Genomic DNA, 19482 nt, shown 5'->3' on the forward strand with positions numbered 1-19482 from the left:
CCGAGGCAGTTTCAAATGGCTGTCAGAATTAGATGAAATGGAAAGATCGACTCAAGCCATTTCCACGCATCTCTTGAGCTCTCCACCGTGCCATCTGGTGGTAGTTGGCTTCTCGAAGGAACGAGGTCTAGTTGCACCATCTAGTGGCTTAAAATAACCGAACTAAAGGGATTTTCTGTTCACAGCCCAGTATATAATCATATATTCTTTTTTATTTCATATTATCACCGTTAGAAATACTGAAATCAGAACTCATAAGAAGGATAATGAGAAGGAAGGTTCTTCCACAGTAAAACAAAAAAAGGCATCAGTCCAACCTCACTTCCAAGGATGAGATTAAGGAGGTCACTCCACAACTGTTATCGCACATCCTTCATTTTGCAGTTGCTTAAGAACAGCTTTACTTTCCTCCAGAGAGAAGTAGAGCTGTGAAAGTGATGCTACGCAGAGCGTATCTTATCGCTCTCTCTGAGTAAAAAATGGGAAGAAAGGGACATTTCTAGGAAGAAATGTTACAGAAAAGATAATTTTCTATGAATATATTTTTACTGGGTTTTTTAGTGGCAAACATAATACTGAAAAACGTAATCCAAACCCAGGATGCCTTGTGTTGGGATCAAATAACTTGTGGGTTTTTTTTCCTGAGTATTCCCAGGAGTAAATACCTCTGAGCCATTCACTTTTATTTCTGCAGCTTCATAGGCCGAGGTCTAAATCTTCAGCTATATTCAGACAGGGAGAGTATGACCTGGCAAAGCATAGCAGTACAGCAATATTCAGCAAGACCTGGTATCAGTATGACCACTGGTGCTGTATGGACCAGCCCTACTCCAAGGAGACGAGTTTTTTGTGTGGTAGGAAGCAGCAACCCATGTGTCACTTCAGTGGTTAACCCCCACCATGAAGTTGTCTGAAAATCTGAGCATTAGGAGAGGTGTTCTGGCTGGCTGAGCTCGTTCCATTGGACTCCTCAAGCCATTTTAGACTGCTCTGCTCCTTCGAAGTCTGCTGCTGTGATGGGAGATACCATCACACAAGCACAGCTGGCCTTGTAACGCCACGTAAAGTCAAGCATCTGGTACAAATATGGGGCATTTGCCCATCCTAAGTGTGCTGTTACAGTGTGAAAATTTCTGCATTTACTGACATCAGTGCTTGCTTCACACCTTGCTCATCCCAGTGTACCAAAAAGAAGCAGCAAAGAGATAGGTTTAATAGTGGCACAAGCCCTGAGAGGTGCAGATGGTCAAAACAAAAATGCTAAAGACAGTCTTCAGCATCAGGAAACAACTTGATCTCTGAACCAAAGTGCTAGAGCAAGCTTAAGTGTGGAGAATTATGCCCTGTTTCTCTTCTCACCTTCCCTTGGATTCATTTCTGTTGCCCAGGAAATCCAAGGCAGAGAGCAAGAGGTCTGCCCAGGAGCAGAGCTGCTCTACTCATGGTGGGTAGCTCCGTGACACCTAGACTCATGCATGAATGTGCCTGGTTCTCCTCTTGTGAAGATGGGGACAAAGACTTGGTGGAATGCCCTGGTCTCAGGAAAGCAGCTTGATTCTCAGCATCCTCTGCATTTCTTATTCATCTCTGATTCAACTCAATGAAAGATGACTTCTCTTTACCCTCCCTTCTTTCTTCCAGCCTTGCTGAGGATAGGGAACAGAAATGTTAACTAAGAACCCCTGATTCCAGAACTAAGCAGGACTAAACTATAAATTTCATAAGATTAAGTACTTCTGATCAAGGACTGGAAGGCCAGAGCTGGCAGATTATGGGACCCTGCAGTGGGTGACCTCAGGCGTGTTTCTTCCCTTTTCCACATCCCTCTTCACCCCACGTCATAAAATAATTATAACCATTCAGCTTTGGGGAAGGTTTAGAAATACACTTAGAATCATAGAATCATAGAATAGTTAGGGTTGGAAGGGACCTTAAGATCATCCAGTTCCAAGCCCCCTGCCATGGGCAGGAACACCCCACACTAAACCATGGCACCCAAGGCCTCATCCAACCTGGTCTTGAACACCGCTAGGGATGGAGAATTCACAACCTCCCTGGGCAACCCATTCCAGTGCCTCACCACCCTCTCAGTAAAGAATTTCTTCCTTAGATCCAATCTAAACTTCCCCTGTTTCAGTTTGAACCCGTTACCCCTTGTCCTGTCACTACAGTCCCTAGTGAAGATTCCATCCCCAGCATCCTTGTAAGCCCCCTTCAGATACTGGAAGGCTGCTCTGAGGTCTCCACCAGCCTTCTCTTCTCCAGGCTGAACAGCCCCAACTTTCTCAGCCTGTCTTCATACAGGAGGTGCTCCAGTCCCCTGATCATCCTCGTGGCCCTCCTCTGGACTTGTTCCAACAGTTCCATGTCCTTTTTATGATGAGGACACCAGAACTGTACACAATACTCCAAGTGAGGTCTCATGAGAGCAGAGTAGAGGGGCAGGATCACCTCCTTCGACCTGCTGGTCACACTCCTTTTGATGCAGCCCAGGATACGGTTGCTTTCTGGGCTGCGAGCGCACACTGAAGCCGGCTCATGCTCATTTTCTCATTGACCAACACCCCCAAGTCCTTCTCTGCAGGGCTGCTCTGAATTTCTTCTCTGCCCAACCTATGGCTGTGCCTGGGATTGCTCCGACCCAGGTGTAGGACCTTGCACTTGGCATGGTTAAACTTCATAAGGTTGGCATCAGCCCACCTCACAAGCGTGTCGAGGTCCCTCTGGATGGCATCCCTTCCCTCCAGCGTATCAACCGAACCACACAGCTTGGTGTCATTGACAAACTTGCTGAGGGTGCACTCAATCCCACTGTCCATGTCACCGACAAAGATGTTGAACAAGACCGGTCCCAACACCGATCCCTGAGGGACACCACTCGTTACCGGTCTCCAGCCGGACATCAAGCCATTGACCACAATTCTTTGCGTGCGGCCATCCAGCCAGTTCTTTATCCACCGAGTGGTCCACCCATCAAATTGATGTCTCTCCAATTTAGAGACAAGGATGTCGTGTGGACAGTGTCGAATGCTTTGCACAAGTCCAGGCAGTTGACATCAACTGCTCTGCCCCTGTCCATCAGTTCCGTAGCCCCATCATAGAAGGCCACCAAATTGGTCAGGCAGGATTTCCCCTTAGTGAAGCCATGCTGGCTGTCACCAAGCACCTCCTTGTTTTTCATGTGCCTTAGCATGTCTTCCAGGAGAATCTGCTCCAAGAGTTTGCCAGTCACAGAGGTGAGACTGACTGGTCTGTGATTCCCTGGGTCATCCATTTTCCCCTTCTTGAAAATGGGGGTTATATTTCCCTTTTTCCAGTCGTCGGGAACTTCATCTGACTGCCATGATCTTTCAAATATGATGGCCATATAAGAAATATATTATGAAATATAGAGCATTATTTCTGTACTCTGTATGAAATATGGAGTATTTTCCAGTGAATGACTTTCCTTATTAATGTGGCACACAAGGGGAGTGCCCACAGCTGGAAATCACTAGGAATCTTCTGCACACACAATTACAGAGCAGAGGGCAATTAAAGACCTTGGCTCCACAGACCCTACTGAGTCAATAGTTCCCTTGGCTTGAATGACTGTATTGTCTTTGAAATGCACTGAGGCATCTCCCAGGATTTTAGCATACAGCTAAAATGTCAGGAGATGCATCATTCAGGGATAGGGTCACATTTAAGGTATTTGTTTTTCCTTTGAAGAAAACAAGAGTTTTCCAATTGGTGTCAGTCATTCTGAGTTTGGGAGTTTACCTGAGCTGTGCAGGTAGCACCTTGTCCTCTCACCACGGAGATCCATCTGAATCATGGCAGAGGATGGAAAGCATCAAGGAAGCATTGAGAGAGGCACTTGGCTATGAAGTTCTAGGTTATATTTAATGGATGCCTATAGACTTTCTCAAATACAAATAACTCATTCATCAGTATAGTATGTTATCTATAGAAAGTAGAGCTTCACATGCTACGAAACAATGTATGTCCCTCAAGACAATTAGAAATGTAAAACTTGGGTGGTGAGAAGAGGAGGAAATATATTAGCTGAGATTTGCATCTTGATGATGACCACAAGTAGATGAGTTTCAAAGAACCAGACATCAAACTGGAAGTGCTGCCAGTAAACACAAGCATACTGTCAGTGTGTTGGGGTCTCTGGCACCCCAACAAGCCTAGCTGATTGACTCCACCAAGGGCTTCTGGCTCCAGAACAAAAAGGAAAGCTGAAGTCAGAAAAATCATTCCTACCACAGTGCTTTTAGGTAAGGACTCAGGATACTTATTCATATTTATGACTCCATTTATTTTACAAGCCAAGCACATGACCTGCTAAACCACCTGGACTGAATTCCTTGTGAATTATATCCTTCACTCAGAATAGCCTTTGAGTTATGTCAGAGCATTAAGTACACAATGACTTGGAAAGCCTTTCTAGGAATTTAAGTGCTTACTAGTTGCAATAACGTATTTACTTTGACTGCCCTGAAGATTGCCCTACACCTAGCAGAGACAACAGACTGTATGCACTCTAATGAACTCTCAGCTGGAAGAATAATGAATCTGAGAGTGCTAAAATGTTTCGATAGCTCAATAGTACATTATGACACCTCAGCTTTTATTGCCATGGGAAGAGCAGTTAAACTCTGCATGTCCAGAAGCAGGTGGAATCACAGAGTATATAAAGATGAGTGTCAAAGACCCCAGCTCCAGAAGCAGATGCTTTTATGGAGTATTCATATACTCCATATGCTCCTCCTCTCAGGAGGAGGACATCATAATGAAAAAGCCTGCATGAACACCCACCACGTTGAGGTTCAAACCCTAAACAAGATAATTTCATCTCTCCACTCTCTAGTTTCCACTCTATGGAAGAGAGACAGGAATTCTTGCACCCATGAGGACAGCGTGCTGATAAATAACTAGAAGACACCCCCAATATAATAGTGACCACAACTCCACAAGAGTGGATTTATGTTTAATATGAAGCTTATGTTTAATATGAAGATACAGAAATTGCTGAGATTGTGAGCACTAGAGGCCAAGCTGACATCAGTCTGTGGGTCAGCCAAGCTCAGTAATCCATGGTTGGGCAAAGAAGAGCTATGGGGAGCTGGAGATCATCACTCTATACCATCACTGGGGCAGGGACTGATAGCCATGGGTTGGTCCTTGGTAGCGTGCTTTCTCTGCTTTGCTTTTCTGTTGGCATTTTGGCTTCTCTTTATCTTATACATGTAGGAGGTAGTAATGAGCCTGTTTAGTTTAGAATGCTCTGGGACTTTAAGAGAACTTTGGCTCGCATGGACAATATTTTGTATATATCACTTTCCAGTTGCAATACAAATTTAACTTCCCTTCACTCACTGTTTTTGGGAGCTAAAACGTAAATTAAAATAGTTAGTCCAGAGAGGTTATCTCTATGTTCACCTTGCAGGAAGGAGTAGGGGACATATTCTCCAGACTGTAAGTACCTAGAGAACCTCTATAGTGCTAACAGGCTCCAAGGATACTTCTTGCTTTGCTAATTACAGACATCCATGTAGGACTCCAGCAGTGAAGGAAGGGACATCCTAGGTCCAGGAGTTTGACTCCCTGCCAGATTTGACAGTTATAATTAATCAGGCCATTTGTGTGTTGCCAAATTCTTTCAGACATCATAATCTGCTTTGCTTTCCTTTCCTTTTCTTGAAATCCTGTTGCTTCTTGTTACAAAGATGTTTCCCAGCTTAGCATATTTCTGCTCAATTTCAACTAAAGTTCCAGAGAGTGAGCCAGGCAGGCTCTGAATTGAAACATTGCTTCTCCTTTGAGGATCTGTCAGTCTTCCTCAGTCTCTTCTCACCAAATAAGAATTCAAGTGTGGTTGCTCTCCAGAGTGATCTTTTTTCTGCGCCTGTTCCAGCTTGGTTCAAAGGCAACTGTCATCTGTGAACAAATGGTAGTCGTGGACTCGGAATAACAGGTTCTCTTACTGTAAATCATATCCTCTTGACCACAACAATAATATGACCAGAGGGACCTCGACACGCTTGTGAGGTGGGCTGATGCCAACCTGATGAAGTTTAACCATGCCAAGTGCAAGGTCCTACACCTGGGTCGGAGCAATCCCAGGCACAGCTACAGGTTGGGCAGAGAAGAGATTCAGAGCAGCCCTGCAGAGAAGGACTTGGGGGTGTTGGTCGATGAAGAAATGAACATGAGCCGGCTGCAGTGTGCGCTCGCAGCCCAGAAAGCAACCGTATCCTGGGCTGCATCAAGAGGAGCGTGACCAGCAGGTCGAAGGAGGTGATCCTGCCCCTCTACTCTGCTCTCGTGAGACCTCACTTGGAGTATTGTGTGCAGTTCTGGTGTCCTCAACATAAAAAGGACATGGAACTGTTGGAACAAGTCCAGAGGAGGGCCACGAGGATGATCAGGGGACTGGAGCACCTCCTGTATGAAGACAGGCTGAGAAAGTTGGGGCTGTTCAGCCTGGAGAAGAGAAGGCTGCGTGGAGACCTCATAGCAGCCTTCCAGTATCTGCAGGGGGCCTACAAGGATGCTGGGGATGGGCTCTTCATTAGGGACTGTAGTGACAGGACAAGGGGTAATGGGTTCAAACTGAAACAGGGGAAGTTTAGATTGGATCTAAGGAAGAAATTCTTTACTGAGAGGGTGGTGAGGCACTGGAATGGGTTGCCCAGGGAGGTTGTGAATTCTCCATCCCTGGCGGTGTTCAAGGCCAGGTTGGATGAGGCCTTGGGTGCCATGGTTTAGTGTGAGGTGTCCCTGCCCATGGCAGGGGGGTTGGAACTGGATGATCTTAAGGTCCTTTCCAACCATAACTATTCTATGATTCTATGATTCTATGACCATGAATACTATCTATGACCATAATAATATGACCATAAACATTTCTATATAATACATACATGCCTTATAGTCAGTTTCATTAAACGTGTTCAGTGATTTGCAAGTTTGCAACTTTATCACATTTCTGTTTCTCCATTCTGGAAGGGGGAAAAGTGTTTTATATGCTCTGTGCTTGTCAAATTCTTGCTGGTTGAATTACCTTGCTCTTCCGGCTTCCCACGTAGTTGCAAGCACCTTGGATGAGAGCATCCAGACCACACTGAAGGCTAAATTAAGAACTAGAGACTGACAAACTCGTGCTTTTCCCAGTGTTCAGAGGAATCATCCAGGAGCTATATGGAGAAATCACATAAAATGCAAACACCCAGACGCATTGGTGAGGCGTTGACTGACTGATTGGTCAGATCAAGTGCCCATGAGCAGGACCACAGCTGGTAGGGTGAAGTGACACAGCTGGAGCAGGACAACCAGGCAATGCAGAAGCTTCCCTTGCTATGAAATGCCATTGTGTTGCATGAGGCTTCTGCATTCACAGCTCTTATTTCACTTAGGTTTCTTCCTTTTTGAAATACACCGCAGCTGCTTCACAGATCTACTCAATCACCCAGTGACACATATTTGTACACTCGCCATAAAGATTTTTGCTTTCTTGCTTAGCCAGCACAGGCAGGAAATGATAAGGTCTGCTTTAGTTACAGAGATGCATGCTGCGGCAGGCATGTAGCTAGAAACTCTTAGATAAAGAATGGTTGCTTAAGGTCCTTATCTAAGATGCTTCAAGGGACTGTGGTAATGAAAATAAGAAACACCAGCAATAATAATTATTAACAGAATTCAAGGAGTCTGACCCTAATTCCATGCTGGGTTTATAATTTAATGATTTTGGTGGCTTTGACAGAGCCGCTTTCCTCCGGAACTGCTGAAAGTGAAATCAGCGCCCAAATCTTTTGCCCTCCTTATTTATAATTAAGCTACTCTGAAAGGCTGTAAAGCTCCTTGGTGATGCTATTCAGATTAAAAAGCAGGTGAGGGGTTTAGATCAAAAAAACATTGCCAAAGCCAACCACTTCAAATCCGGTCTGAAGCGGAAGGCTGGAGAACTTTACAGGAACAGACTTCCTAATGTTTTTTATGACATCTTTTCCCAAACAGTAGAAATACTGAGAACAACTTCTAACATGGTTTCCTGTTCCAATCAGTAAAAGCTTGTAAATAAAAAAAATTAAAATGCTTCATTTTAGAATCACTGGACTTCATTTAAGCTCAAAAGTTGGTCAAAGTGTTTATTTGAGCAGCATCCCTAAAACCTATGTTAAAATCTCCTGGAGACTGAGTTAAATTACTTCCTTAGTTGCTGTGTTTATAGCATTGTTAATACCAATGCTTCTGTTTCCCTATTCTCTTTTAATGGAAAGCAAAGCCAACAGAGGGAATCTCCATGCTTCGCCAAGGAAGAAATGGACCTCTGGCTCATCATGGGGGGAGCCTTGGTGTCTCAGGGAACACATCAGTGGGCCAGCAACAGGAACTGAGATGGGAAGCTGTGCCCAAAAACAATGAAAAAACATGGCCACAGAAAAATAATTAACAACCACAAGAGTGCTTAACGTAGGTATAAAACACATCTTAATGTTTGCCTGTTTTTGACCAACAAGAACTTAGGTTTTTTATGGAGAATTTTTTGTCTCCAGTCTGTGATCATGTCTTGATTGCAGGTCACTGGTGACAGCGAAGGAAAAGAGCCAGCCCTTTCAGGAGAAAAAGACAAGCAACAACCATCAGGAATTTAGCCAGTTTGTATGTAGAAAACACCTTTCCATGAGATGGCAGTTTAGGCATGAAACAGCTCTTCTAAAACCAGGATCAAAAGAATTGATGGCAAAACATATTCTATCTGTCACTTGTTTCCAAACCTGATTTTGCTAAAGGCACGATGAGCTTGGCCATGGATTTCAAGATCAGAACTCAGCCCACTGCTTCTTAGCTAGCATTTAGAAGTGGATTCTATATAAAGTAAAAACACATACACATGTCAGTCCTTAATCTCTCTGAGTATAAAATATATTTGTTTCATCAGCATAGCAAATTGCTCTAAAAACCATTTGGCAGTGTAACTTTTCTTGAAGAGCAGATAGAAAAGAAGTGCTGTTGGCTGTCAAATGTCAGCCAAAGCATGCACTTTTTATAGATCCAGACAGTACATCAGACTTCTTAGTACTGCAAATCACGTCCTGCTCTTAAATCCCAAGTTCATTATCCCTCATTTCTTCTTATTCTCTTCCCAGTAACTACGAAGCTGTGTTAAGATAAGACTATTAATACTGTTTAAGAAACATCTTTTAGCAAGAATGCCACATATTGCTTTGCCTGAAGTAGATCATAGCAGAGTTTGGTCTTCTCCATGGGAAACATGGAAAGACTTGGAATTGACCGTGGAGACAGCCAGTCTTCTTTCGTCAGCAGAGTGACATGATACATCACTGTCTCTGTGTGAGAAGCTAGAGATACAATGAACAACATGGGGGGGTTCTCAAAGAGCTTTATCTTTTAGGTCCCTACCTTCTTACACAAACGGCTCATGTCAGGAAGTCATTGAAACATGAAATTGATAAAACCTTTTCAAAAGCCCTCTTTTGACCATCAACATTTTGCAGTTCAGCCAAAAAACCTCCTACAAATTCAGATTCGCTTTGAAAACATTGGATGAAAATGCTGCTATGGTGTATTCAAAACTTCTGGTTTCTTCCAGGCATCAGCCAGTTTTATTGTCCAGGAAGGACAGCAGCCCTGTGCTTCTGGCTTGCAAGTGTATTTGGAAAACTATCCATTAAGCATCAGTGAAATCTGGGCAGTCAATGCTCTCCTGAGACTTTGTATGGCTGTGTGAGCAAAAAACAGCCTAAAACCAGCTGTAATACCAATCTGGCGGGCAGAAGGCTGTGTACATACATACGCTGAATTCCTCATATTCCCAAATTCCCAACTGAACTCCCAAATTCCTTTATCAACAACAACTTCTATTACTTGTCACAAGAGAAGTATAATGTGGGAAAACTGTAGAATGTGAGTGTTATACCCACAAAGCCCCAGCCTTCAACTCTTGTGACTGCTTCTCAAATCTTCCTGTCATATGTGACAAAAGACAGCAAGCGGGTGGCTTTCCCCTATGGGGCACTGATCAGAGAGCATGATGACAGTCGGCATCGCACGGCAGATCCAATAACTGTCTTCCAGCAGCACATCAAGTACATTGGCAATTTTATATGCTGATTTTGTGGTGTCTTCTCTCTCAGCTTTCCTGTTCACACAGGACTTTGTGGAAGCAGATAATGTAATGCGTCAACACTGTTAGACAGCATCATTACCCTGATTTCTCATCAGTAGATGCTTAACACAGCAATTCATTTTCCACTGTCGCTCTTTTCCTGCTTTGCTTTCCTTTCCCTTCTTGCCCACTTCTTTCCATTTCCCTTAGACTTCAGTAAATCCTGAAAATGCACAGAAATACAGTTTTACATACAAGTTCAGTGTCAGGAGGATTCTGGCTTTGCTCAAACACTGAGAACTTCATAAGCTTGAAAAAGTCTGAAATAACCTCAAAACGAGCTAGATTTTATCTACCAAGAGACCAAATTTTTAATTCAAAGAAAAAGGAAGGCGAAAAAGCTCACATTCACATGCAAACCCATGAGCACACAAGCCAACATTTGTTCAAGCACTTCCTATAACTCTCTAATGAGTCCCACGTGCAGACAACTAGCTATTGGCACGCACAAGTAAAGCATTTATGGACTTCCTTGTCCATGACGGTTTGCACTTAGACCTCAGGCTGCCATCCTAAGAATATTGGCCTCATATATAAGATCTTATATATGTGTGTTGTCTTCACGCAGCTATTACTTGCTGGGAGTGACGGAGCAAATTCCTAGTATTTCTGTCACTATCTGTGCCTATGTACTTTAACAAAGTTCGTTGAAATTTATCCTGAGCAACTTGAGCTCCCTTGCTCTGTGTAAGGCAGGCTGTCATTTTGGATGGCTTGAGAAATGTGTTTTCTACCATGTATGTGGTGCGTAAGGTAAGGAAGAAAGGGAAAGGTAGCCTAACTAAATGCTTCAAATTGTTATTAGAATATAACATGTCCTGGCAGATCAGCTGAGTACAGCTTTTAGATAATAATAATAATATCTTTATAATTATAAATAAGACTAATACATTAAAAAAATGTTCCATTTGTGAAATCCAAGGAAAATAATAAAAGTCATCATTCTGGGATCACAAACTACTCATATTGCATGCAACAGCCACACATGCTACATTTGATGCACCCTGTGGTCTGGAAATGAAGATCACAAGGTATGCTGGGAACCTGGAAGCAAAAGGGACTGCAGGGACTCCTCTCAGCTGGAGTCTTACCCTTTGCCTCTGCTGAGTCTGCCACCATGCGTGCTATTAGCATTCATTATGTGAGAGCCTTTTTGTGATGTGGGTGCATCTGCACCTGGAACAAGTTGAAAAAGCATAAAGGCCATCGAAGTGCTATCAGATGTTATTAACGTTGAGCCCACTAAAATCTGGACTGCATCTGAACTACTGGCATACAGATGACAAGTCCTACATCCCATTAGGAATTTCCTGAGTCCTCAGACATACTGCTCATGTAAAAGATGCTTCTGAATGGGTTGTTGTTCATTGAACGACAAAGCAGGGAATAAGAAGGGTATTTCTGGTGGTTTCATTAATGGCTTTTCAGTCCAGTGTCTGTATGTTCTTTCTGCCACTCTCTTATCTCTCAAGAGGCTTCCCTGCAGATTCTTCTGTCCTCCCTGTGGTTACTGATGGTGGGACCTGTGCTGAAGCCCACCACCCACAACCACCATGCTGATCTAAGAAGGGCTCTCCAACCGTGGGCTGGCTGCACAAGCCTTCCCCAGGCCACAGGCACCAGCCCTCACCATATTTTCAGTGTCTCAAGCATCTTTTCGCCATACTTTTGTCTATTCAGAAAGCGGCTCCTTCCTCTGCTGTTGCTGTCATTTTCCATCTCTAACCTTTCTGCCCAAAGATTATTTTCCACCCCTTCTGCTCATTCCTCCATCCCTCCTTCTGTAATTCCCACACCAGGAATGCCCTCCTCTCTGCTTCTAAGCGCTCGTGACAGCTGCCATCTTGGCCCAATCAGGAGTGATTGATCCAGCATCCTTCAGCGCCAAGCACATTTGATCTGTAAAGCTCTCCAGCTGGGTCTGTAATAACTCATATCCTTTGTGGGTTACACATCAAGCAACTCTTTCCCCATCAGTCACGTCTTTCCTGATAGAAAAGCTCTTCCATGACACCCTTCATGGCTAAGCCACCATCTTGTGCAGCACATGATGGAAAAAAACTTATGAAAAGCAGTATTTTATATGTCTTTGATGCAAACAAAGCTGATTTCCATGTCAATTTTGTTGAATAAAAACTTCTGAGGGCAGACACTGTGAATTCTTCTAGGATTTAGATCATGATAAGAGCAATCAACTCATAAATATTTATGCCTGAGCCTCACTAAATGAGTCACTGCTCACTACTTTGTTTCATGTTCATTAAGTCTGTTGCTGTATCTACTGAGCTGCATTCAGATCCTATTATACAGACCACATCACTGCTGTCGCTGTTAGAGCAAGGCTGCTGCATACTGTGCTGTCATCTGGCAAACTGACTTCCAACTTTGATAGTAAGAAAATCAGAGCCGGATATTCCTGTCTATGTGGGGTCAATGTTTCAGTGCACCTGAGTAGAAGATACAGATACCTTTTTATCCCTGACACTGGTGTGTGTCCAGCTCTCCACCCTCCTTCAGGTTCACAACACAAGACAAATGACCGTGTTCTATTTGCTGCAGGCTTGTTGTGTTGTGTTGCCCAAATCACATTCTTTTGTGATCTGTTTTGCAGAATCAGAATGTGCTGGTTTGTCTGCCTTGCATGCAATGTGAAACTGAATATCTCTGCAGAAATTAAGTTTGCTGAATATTTTGTTAGCTATATAACAATCTGCTTCAATGCATTACAGGCCGTGAAATCAGGTCAGAAGAATACTATGCAGACGAGTATTCTGCCTCTGAGAGACAACAGGTTGCAAAGAAAGAACACAAGGATAGAGAAGTCTGTAGAGTTGCTTCCTTCTCATCTACCAGTTTGGGACTCGGTGATTATTGAGCCAGAAGTGTTATGGTTGTTTAATTGCTTTTCAAGTTTTTCTTTCATGATTTTGCTCCATCTCCCATTGATTTAATGTGAACTTTTAATCACCACATCCTCCCATGCCAAGGAGTATCTACAGCTTAATTACATGTTGTGTGAAGTACCATTTTCTCTTCTTTCTGTTTCTTTTCTCTAACCTGCCACATGAAAGCCTTAGCTCTCATAATGAAGGATGTTTAGCAATTATTCCATCATTCTGTCCTCCATGCCCTTGTAATGCTACGCATCTCTCCTTCAGTCTCTCACATCTTCCCAGACTGGAGAGCTACTCCATGTCTCTCATATGGAAGCCGTTCCCTGTCTTGGTCATCCTTTACCTGTCCTATAAACTTTTTCCAATTGTGCGTATCCTTTGGGAAGTGAAGGATCAGAGCTGCTCGTTATATTCAAGAGGCAGGTTCACTGTCATTTTATAGAGGGTCATGATGACATGAATTGTTCTCTCTTCTTCTGAATACATTTTAATCCCCCATAACTGACAGGTTCTATAGGAAGGAAAGCTGTTTACCACCATCCCTTGGCCATAACTAGAATGATTTGGTGCAGAATCCGTATTGCAAGTCCAGCCAAAATTCCCTAAGTCTGTAAAGTAAATGGGAAGGTATCAAGATATCACGTCAGTGAAAAATCTATAGGGGATGAATTCAGAGGTAATCCCTCTCCATAAATGAGATCTCATTGATATGAGAGAAACTAGTCATGTTATAAAGGCCAATTCTAACTAATGCTGGCTATGTTAGGTGTATCACAAGAAAAAACCCTGAGAAGCAGGATGTACAGTTCTCTGATCCAAAGCCCATTAAATCATATCAGTGTCTTCATTGATTTCTGAAAACGCTGGCATGGGTCCAAAGTCCTACACTGATTTTAATCCAAAGACATAAAATAAAGTAATATGGCAGCAGGCTGAACAGAGGGACTTTGTATGTGAAGCCGAAGTCATGGCAAACATGAAAAAGTTAACCAGAGTTCCTTCCAGCTGCTGTATTCTTTATTGGTATTCTTATAAAGCACTTCCTCTATATAATATCATTCACTATATATTTTGCATATCATCAGTGCTTAATCATAACTAATTATTGATAAAGACTGAATACACATTACCATGTACATGGAGTATAACAGATGTAAGATGCCATGTAAATACTCTAAAAATCTCAGCTTCAAATGGCATATTTGCTATGGAGAATAATGTACATTCCATCATAATCAAACATGCTTTAATACCTAGAGATGTCATTCACAGTCAGTGAGCATGTATACAGTTTACAGGTTAATAGGTTAATTAAAGTCAGTGATTTCTTTCATACAGTGTTTTAGTGTTTTTTGTTTTGCCAGGGAAAAAAAATCTATCATTGATAGCTTGATCCAGATTATGAATAATATAAGCAAAATCTTGAAGATACAGCATTATTCACACATTAATGCGCTCCACAGGTATGTAACTGCAGGATCCTCACCGGATCCCATTGAAATAGGTAGATTGTTCTGTCTATGGGTCAAGGAACTCCCAGAGGTCAAGCAGTCTGCGCAGAGTAAAACCCGGATTAGGAGTGAGGACTTCTGGGGTCGGTGTTCCCAGACCATCAGCAAAGAGTTGGGGTTCATTCCACAGCTGTAGTCACCTTGAAGTTTGTTCCATGCTTTCCCCTGACCATCACAAGGGCGGAACTTCTATAGCTGGATACCACAGGACATATCACCTCTGGGATGAGCACAGATATGATAAACCATGATGGAAAAGAGGTGGTTTCAGCCATGAAGAGATGAACAGTTTTCTGAACGATTTCTGGACAGGAGACAGAGGAAGATGTGTAAATTTGGTGTCTTTCTTTTAATTTTAAAATTCCTCTGACGTACATAAAGGCGCAATGTTTGCAATACATGTAGTCATGACAGAAGAGCAGCTGGGTTCAAAGTCCTTCTCCCCAACTCTCTGTGCTGATAAATCACATTGCAGTGGCATTCTGACACAGTTCAGTACCGACAGCCACAACCAAGCTGTCCCTACCTGCAGACAAGGTGGCAGGATGAGATTGTGATCTGGGACTTGCTTGGACAAGTGCTGAAAAAGAAATCCTATTCTGGCTTGTGGTGGGAGAGAGGACAGAAAGGCTTTGCTAAGGTGCTAGGGAGCACTGGCAGGGAGAGCCTTCTGCTTCTTCATCATGCATCATCGTTATTCAGAAAATGGGACCCTGCTGGAAAGTACTTCCTGGAGATGCCTTCTCCAAGTGTGTCCTGAGGTATTCAGCCATTTTACATTAGATTCTCAGAAGAAATCAGAATAAGATATACCTCCTGCCACCCCAAGGCAGAAATGCAAAGGAAATTTCATCTCATTGCAGTGGCCAATGCTTACAAGTGAAGGAGAAATGACTTATTTTGGATATATCTTCATTGATGGCATCTTTTTCTCCCCACAAAATGAGATCACCTTTTTATACAAACCAATTAAGCGCTCTTGGCCCAGCTTGAAAGCAATGAAGACTATTTCCATGCCAATAATAATATAGAGGGAAAAAAACAAGAAAAACTTGGGATGTTCCAGTTGTGTATCTCCGAATCCAATAGTTGTCAAGGTGATAAAGCAGAAATAAAAGGCTTCCTGAAAATCCAACCTGGTTTCCCAGTTTGGAAGAATAGCAGCCGCGCAAGAGATGTACACAAAGATAACTAACACCATTAATACGATGGGCACATCTAATTTTTCTAACTGCTTCCCAATTTTGTCAAAATTCTCCATGACTCTGGACATTGTCTTTCCCCTGGCTAGTTCAGGACATGAACTCCACCTCTCAATGCTCTTATTTCTCACTGGGCCTGTGCGTTCATTCTCTCTGGCAATTAACATTTCAAAAATCTCAGCATTGCGGCATTTGACTGGCTTCCTTTTAACACCTGGTTGACTTTTCAGCACTTCCATGATACTCAAGGGCTCATTGATGACTATTTTGGACTGCGCTCTGGATTTCAGTTCATCCCCTTTGTTGCATGTGCATCCAGAACAGAGTTTAGAGGCTAGAAGTTTTGACTGGAGTTTTCTGAATTCATTGTAACACTTGGATAAGACAGTCGCAAGGATGTCTCCCATGTCTGTCAGGACCAAGAACATCAGAGGGATGCCAAATAAAGCATACAACATACAGAGATATTTTCCAGTCCGTGTCACAGGATAGGTATTGCCATAACCTTGAACAAAAAGAGGAAGAGAAGGGAGACATAACATTGTGATTTATTAGGTATTCACATCCTCTGAGCTTTTTATTGCTGTTCATTTTAAAAATCAATTTTTAGCACAGAGAATACTGTTCTTTTGCTTTGCTTTGAAGCTATTAAAATATCTGAGTCTCAGAATCCGGGTGTCCTTCTTCTTCAAACACTTGGAAGTTTGGAGTTTGTCAGTTTTGTTGAATGAACTCTTCCTACATTATCTGCTGTTTGACTTGACTTAACCTCCTGACAACAAGAGGCCATTTAGGGAGGGGAAGCAAAAGGTTTGGTCCAGCCCAAGGCTGGCATGCAGCCTCTGTCCTGCTGGAGACTGTCATTGGGAAGATTTCCTGACCTGGGAAGCTGGGTCAAGAAGGATCCAAAAGGCAAGACATCAAGAGAGGTCTTGAGCCCATGGGTCCCTCTGCAGGGAAGTCAAGCTGAGGGCTGATGCTGGGGAAAGCTAATGGACTGTGCATGTGGAGCTGAGGGATCATTTCCTGGCCAGCCTGCAGGGCCTCACAGTATGACTGAATGATCTCTAGGGATGAAACTCCCTCAGCTTTGAGGAGATTCAGATCTAGATGATTGAATTCTGAAAGTGGAACAGCACTATGGACCAGACTAGGACAATGAAACATATACTTCATACTTCATTTCTCCACCAAAACTACTTGTGATGAACGGTAAGCTAATAACAGCATTTGAAATTGTCCCTTATTCATCAGATCTAGCTCTAATGGCATATGTTGTATTAACACTGTGTTTGTATGCACTTCATAGTTTTCAGAGTCTCTTAAACACTAAGAAAAACAAAACATCAAGTGAGGAAGCACATGTTTCTCACATGAGGAAATGAATGTTTATTCTCAAGCACTAAAGCTTACAAATATCACTACAACAAATAGGGAAGTGCTACCAGATGCATGGCCTTTCTGATACTTAAAATGGTAGAAGATGTGCCCTTTCCCTAAAAGTTTTGGGAAATTCAATTTGGGTATTTATATTTCCTTCCTCTAACATATTGGATATGAGACTTCAATTGTAAGTTAGTGCTTTTCCATTACAGTGGGAGAAAACATCAGCATTATATTAATTGTATTTAATTTTAAAAACCATTTTTCTTCTCATCCTCCAAAATGACATAAATAATTTCTTCTTTCCCTCCAAAAACATTGTTCTTTTCTAGATGATTTTCCAGGCCAGTTGCTTAGCCTGTAAGTTTATTAGCTCATATGCTGAGGCATGTTTTCCTTCATTTTCTTCACCCACTCATATTTGTTTTCACTAAAGGATGCCATAGCCTTTGGTCTGAATCTGCACTTGGTCCCTCCTTTGCTGTAAGGCACTGAAAAACTATTTAATCTGTCATTCTCTTCCCCATTGGCTGCTAATCCTTACTGCTGAAGCAATTGTGGAAGATTAATTATGGTAGTTATTGTACAGAGTGATTTTGCCTTTTCTCAATTTCTAAGCATTAAAAAAGTGAAGTGGAATTACAAGGGTCAAAACTTATCTTGAGTTTAAATTCAGCTATCCAGAAATCTTGGCTAGCTGAGCCAGTAAGCAAGCTCCTAGGGCAGTGGGGAGAGACAGCTCAAATCACTGATCTTCCGACTAGATGCCTCAGTCCTCCTAGATGATTAAAAGTAGCTAAATTGACTCCAACCTGAAGTGATTTATCAGTTCCTAATACTGCAAATAACAAACCCACTGCAATGGAAATAGCCATCTATTGGCAACAAATACTTGATCTAGGTCCTCCTTTGAAGTATAAAGTCAGAATGAAAGATTTCAGAAGTGTGACCTAAACATTGGCATGTGCTGTTAACACAAAGCAGTGTGAACAACTATAACATGGTTAATTAGAGAGCCATAGATTTACGAAGCAGGGTTAGACATAAATAACAGGGAAGCAATTGAAAGACAATATATGCATAATGAATTACCTCTTCCAGTGAGGAGAACATTACTCGCCATAACACACAATAATGGGAAGGATAACGTTTGACAGAAAAATTGAGCTTTCTTTTTACTTTAATATACTAGTTTTGGGTACCTGTCATATATAAGTACATGTTATAGTATGCATGTAGTGATGCAGCTAATTAGTGTGTATCATCACTACTTACTAAATTCCAACTTGCTTCTGTGACTCAGCTACATCTCTGCCGTCGGTTTTTGCAGAGCCTGTGGCAGACTTATCATCACTACTCAGGAAGAACATTGAAGGGGATTTGGGGTTTAGGTTTGGTTGTTTGTTCTAATTCTCTGGAAGAAATACATTAGACAAAGCAGCAGTATCAATTGATTCTGCTGGGGGTTGCTTTAACTCTGAACTTACCCACAGTTGTGAATACTGTGCAGCAGAAAAAGAGAGACCCAAAGAAAGTCCATTTGTCTTTTGGGTTGACAAACCAGTCTCGTTCAGCCGTGTTGAGCAGTGTATGGATTTCTTCCTTAAATATCTCCTCATTTTCTGTCATGTTATCTGTTACAGTAAAACAGCAGAGATGATGAGTGTTTGCACACCACCACGGAGGAAGCAGCCAGCCTGTTATTCCAGTGAGGTTTTCACCATCTGACACTTTGCTTGTACTCTTTTAGGAGATAAAAATATTCACCTCACTCTCCCCTTTCCCTCCAGGAAAAAATCATGTGGCTTCAGTGAATAAAGCAACAAGAAAAAATAACCAAACTATGCCCCAATGAAGTCAAAATATGACACAAAAATAAGCGTAAAGAAGCAGGCAGGAAGATTGACTATTCAGCTCTCAACCTGAATGTCCTGTTTCATTTTGGTCTCCCCAAAGGATCTGTATTCTTTTAACTTAAAGACACAGCTACCTGAGTGAAAGCCTGAGCGTGTGTATGGATCCCAACACAGATATGGGAGGACTTCTAACCCTTCTCATCTCATCTACCCTCTCCATCCCATCACCATAGGGCTGGTAGGGAAGCCCAGAGCTATGAAGAGGGAGCTGGAAGGGACTTTCTGAGGCAGAGGATTCAGTCCCAGCAATCAGAGAGAAATGCTTTGGGAATCTCAGCTGCTCTTTCAGGAACTTGAACAAAAGGGAGAACACAGGCACCACAGAAAAAGTGCTTTCAGGCAGGAACACAGGGACCAGGGAAGCTTGCAGACAAAAATCACAGCTGAAGAAGACAA

The 19482-nt window shown here is 42.5% G+C and overlaps 1 protein-coding gene across 1 annotated transcript; it reads right to left on the reverse strand.

The window, feature by feature from the left end:
* Nucleotides 1–15480: 15480 nt before the first annotated feature.
* Nucleotides 15481–18799, reverse strand: KCNK18 (potassium two pore domain channel subfamily K member 18; the record flags this gene model as incomplete). The annotated part of the gene is made up of 2 exons (XM_080621124.1): nt 15481–16292; nt 18658–18799. 2 exons carry the CDS (start codon nt 18797–18799, stop codon nt 15481–15483), a joined length of 954 nt encoding a protein of 317 aa, XP_080477250.1.
* Between the last annotated feature and the right edge of the window lie 683 nt (nt 18800–19482).

The sequence above is a fragment of the Psittacula echo genome (genome assembly GCF_963264785.1).
Source record: "Psittacula echo genome assembly, chromosome: 6".
In the NCBI taxonomy this organism is placed as follows: Eukaryota; Metazoa; Chordata; class Aves; order Psittaciformes; family Psittacidae; genus Psittacula; species Psittacula echo.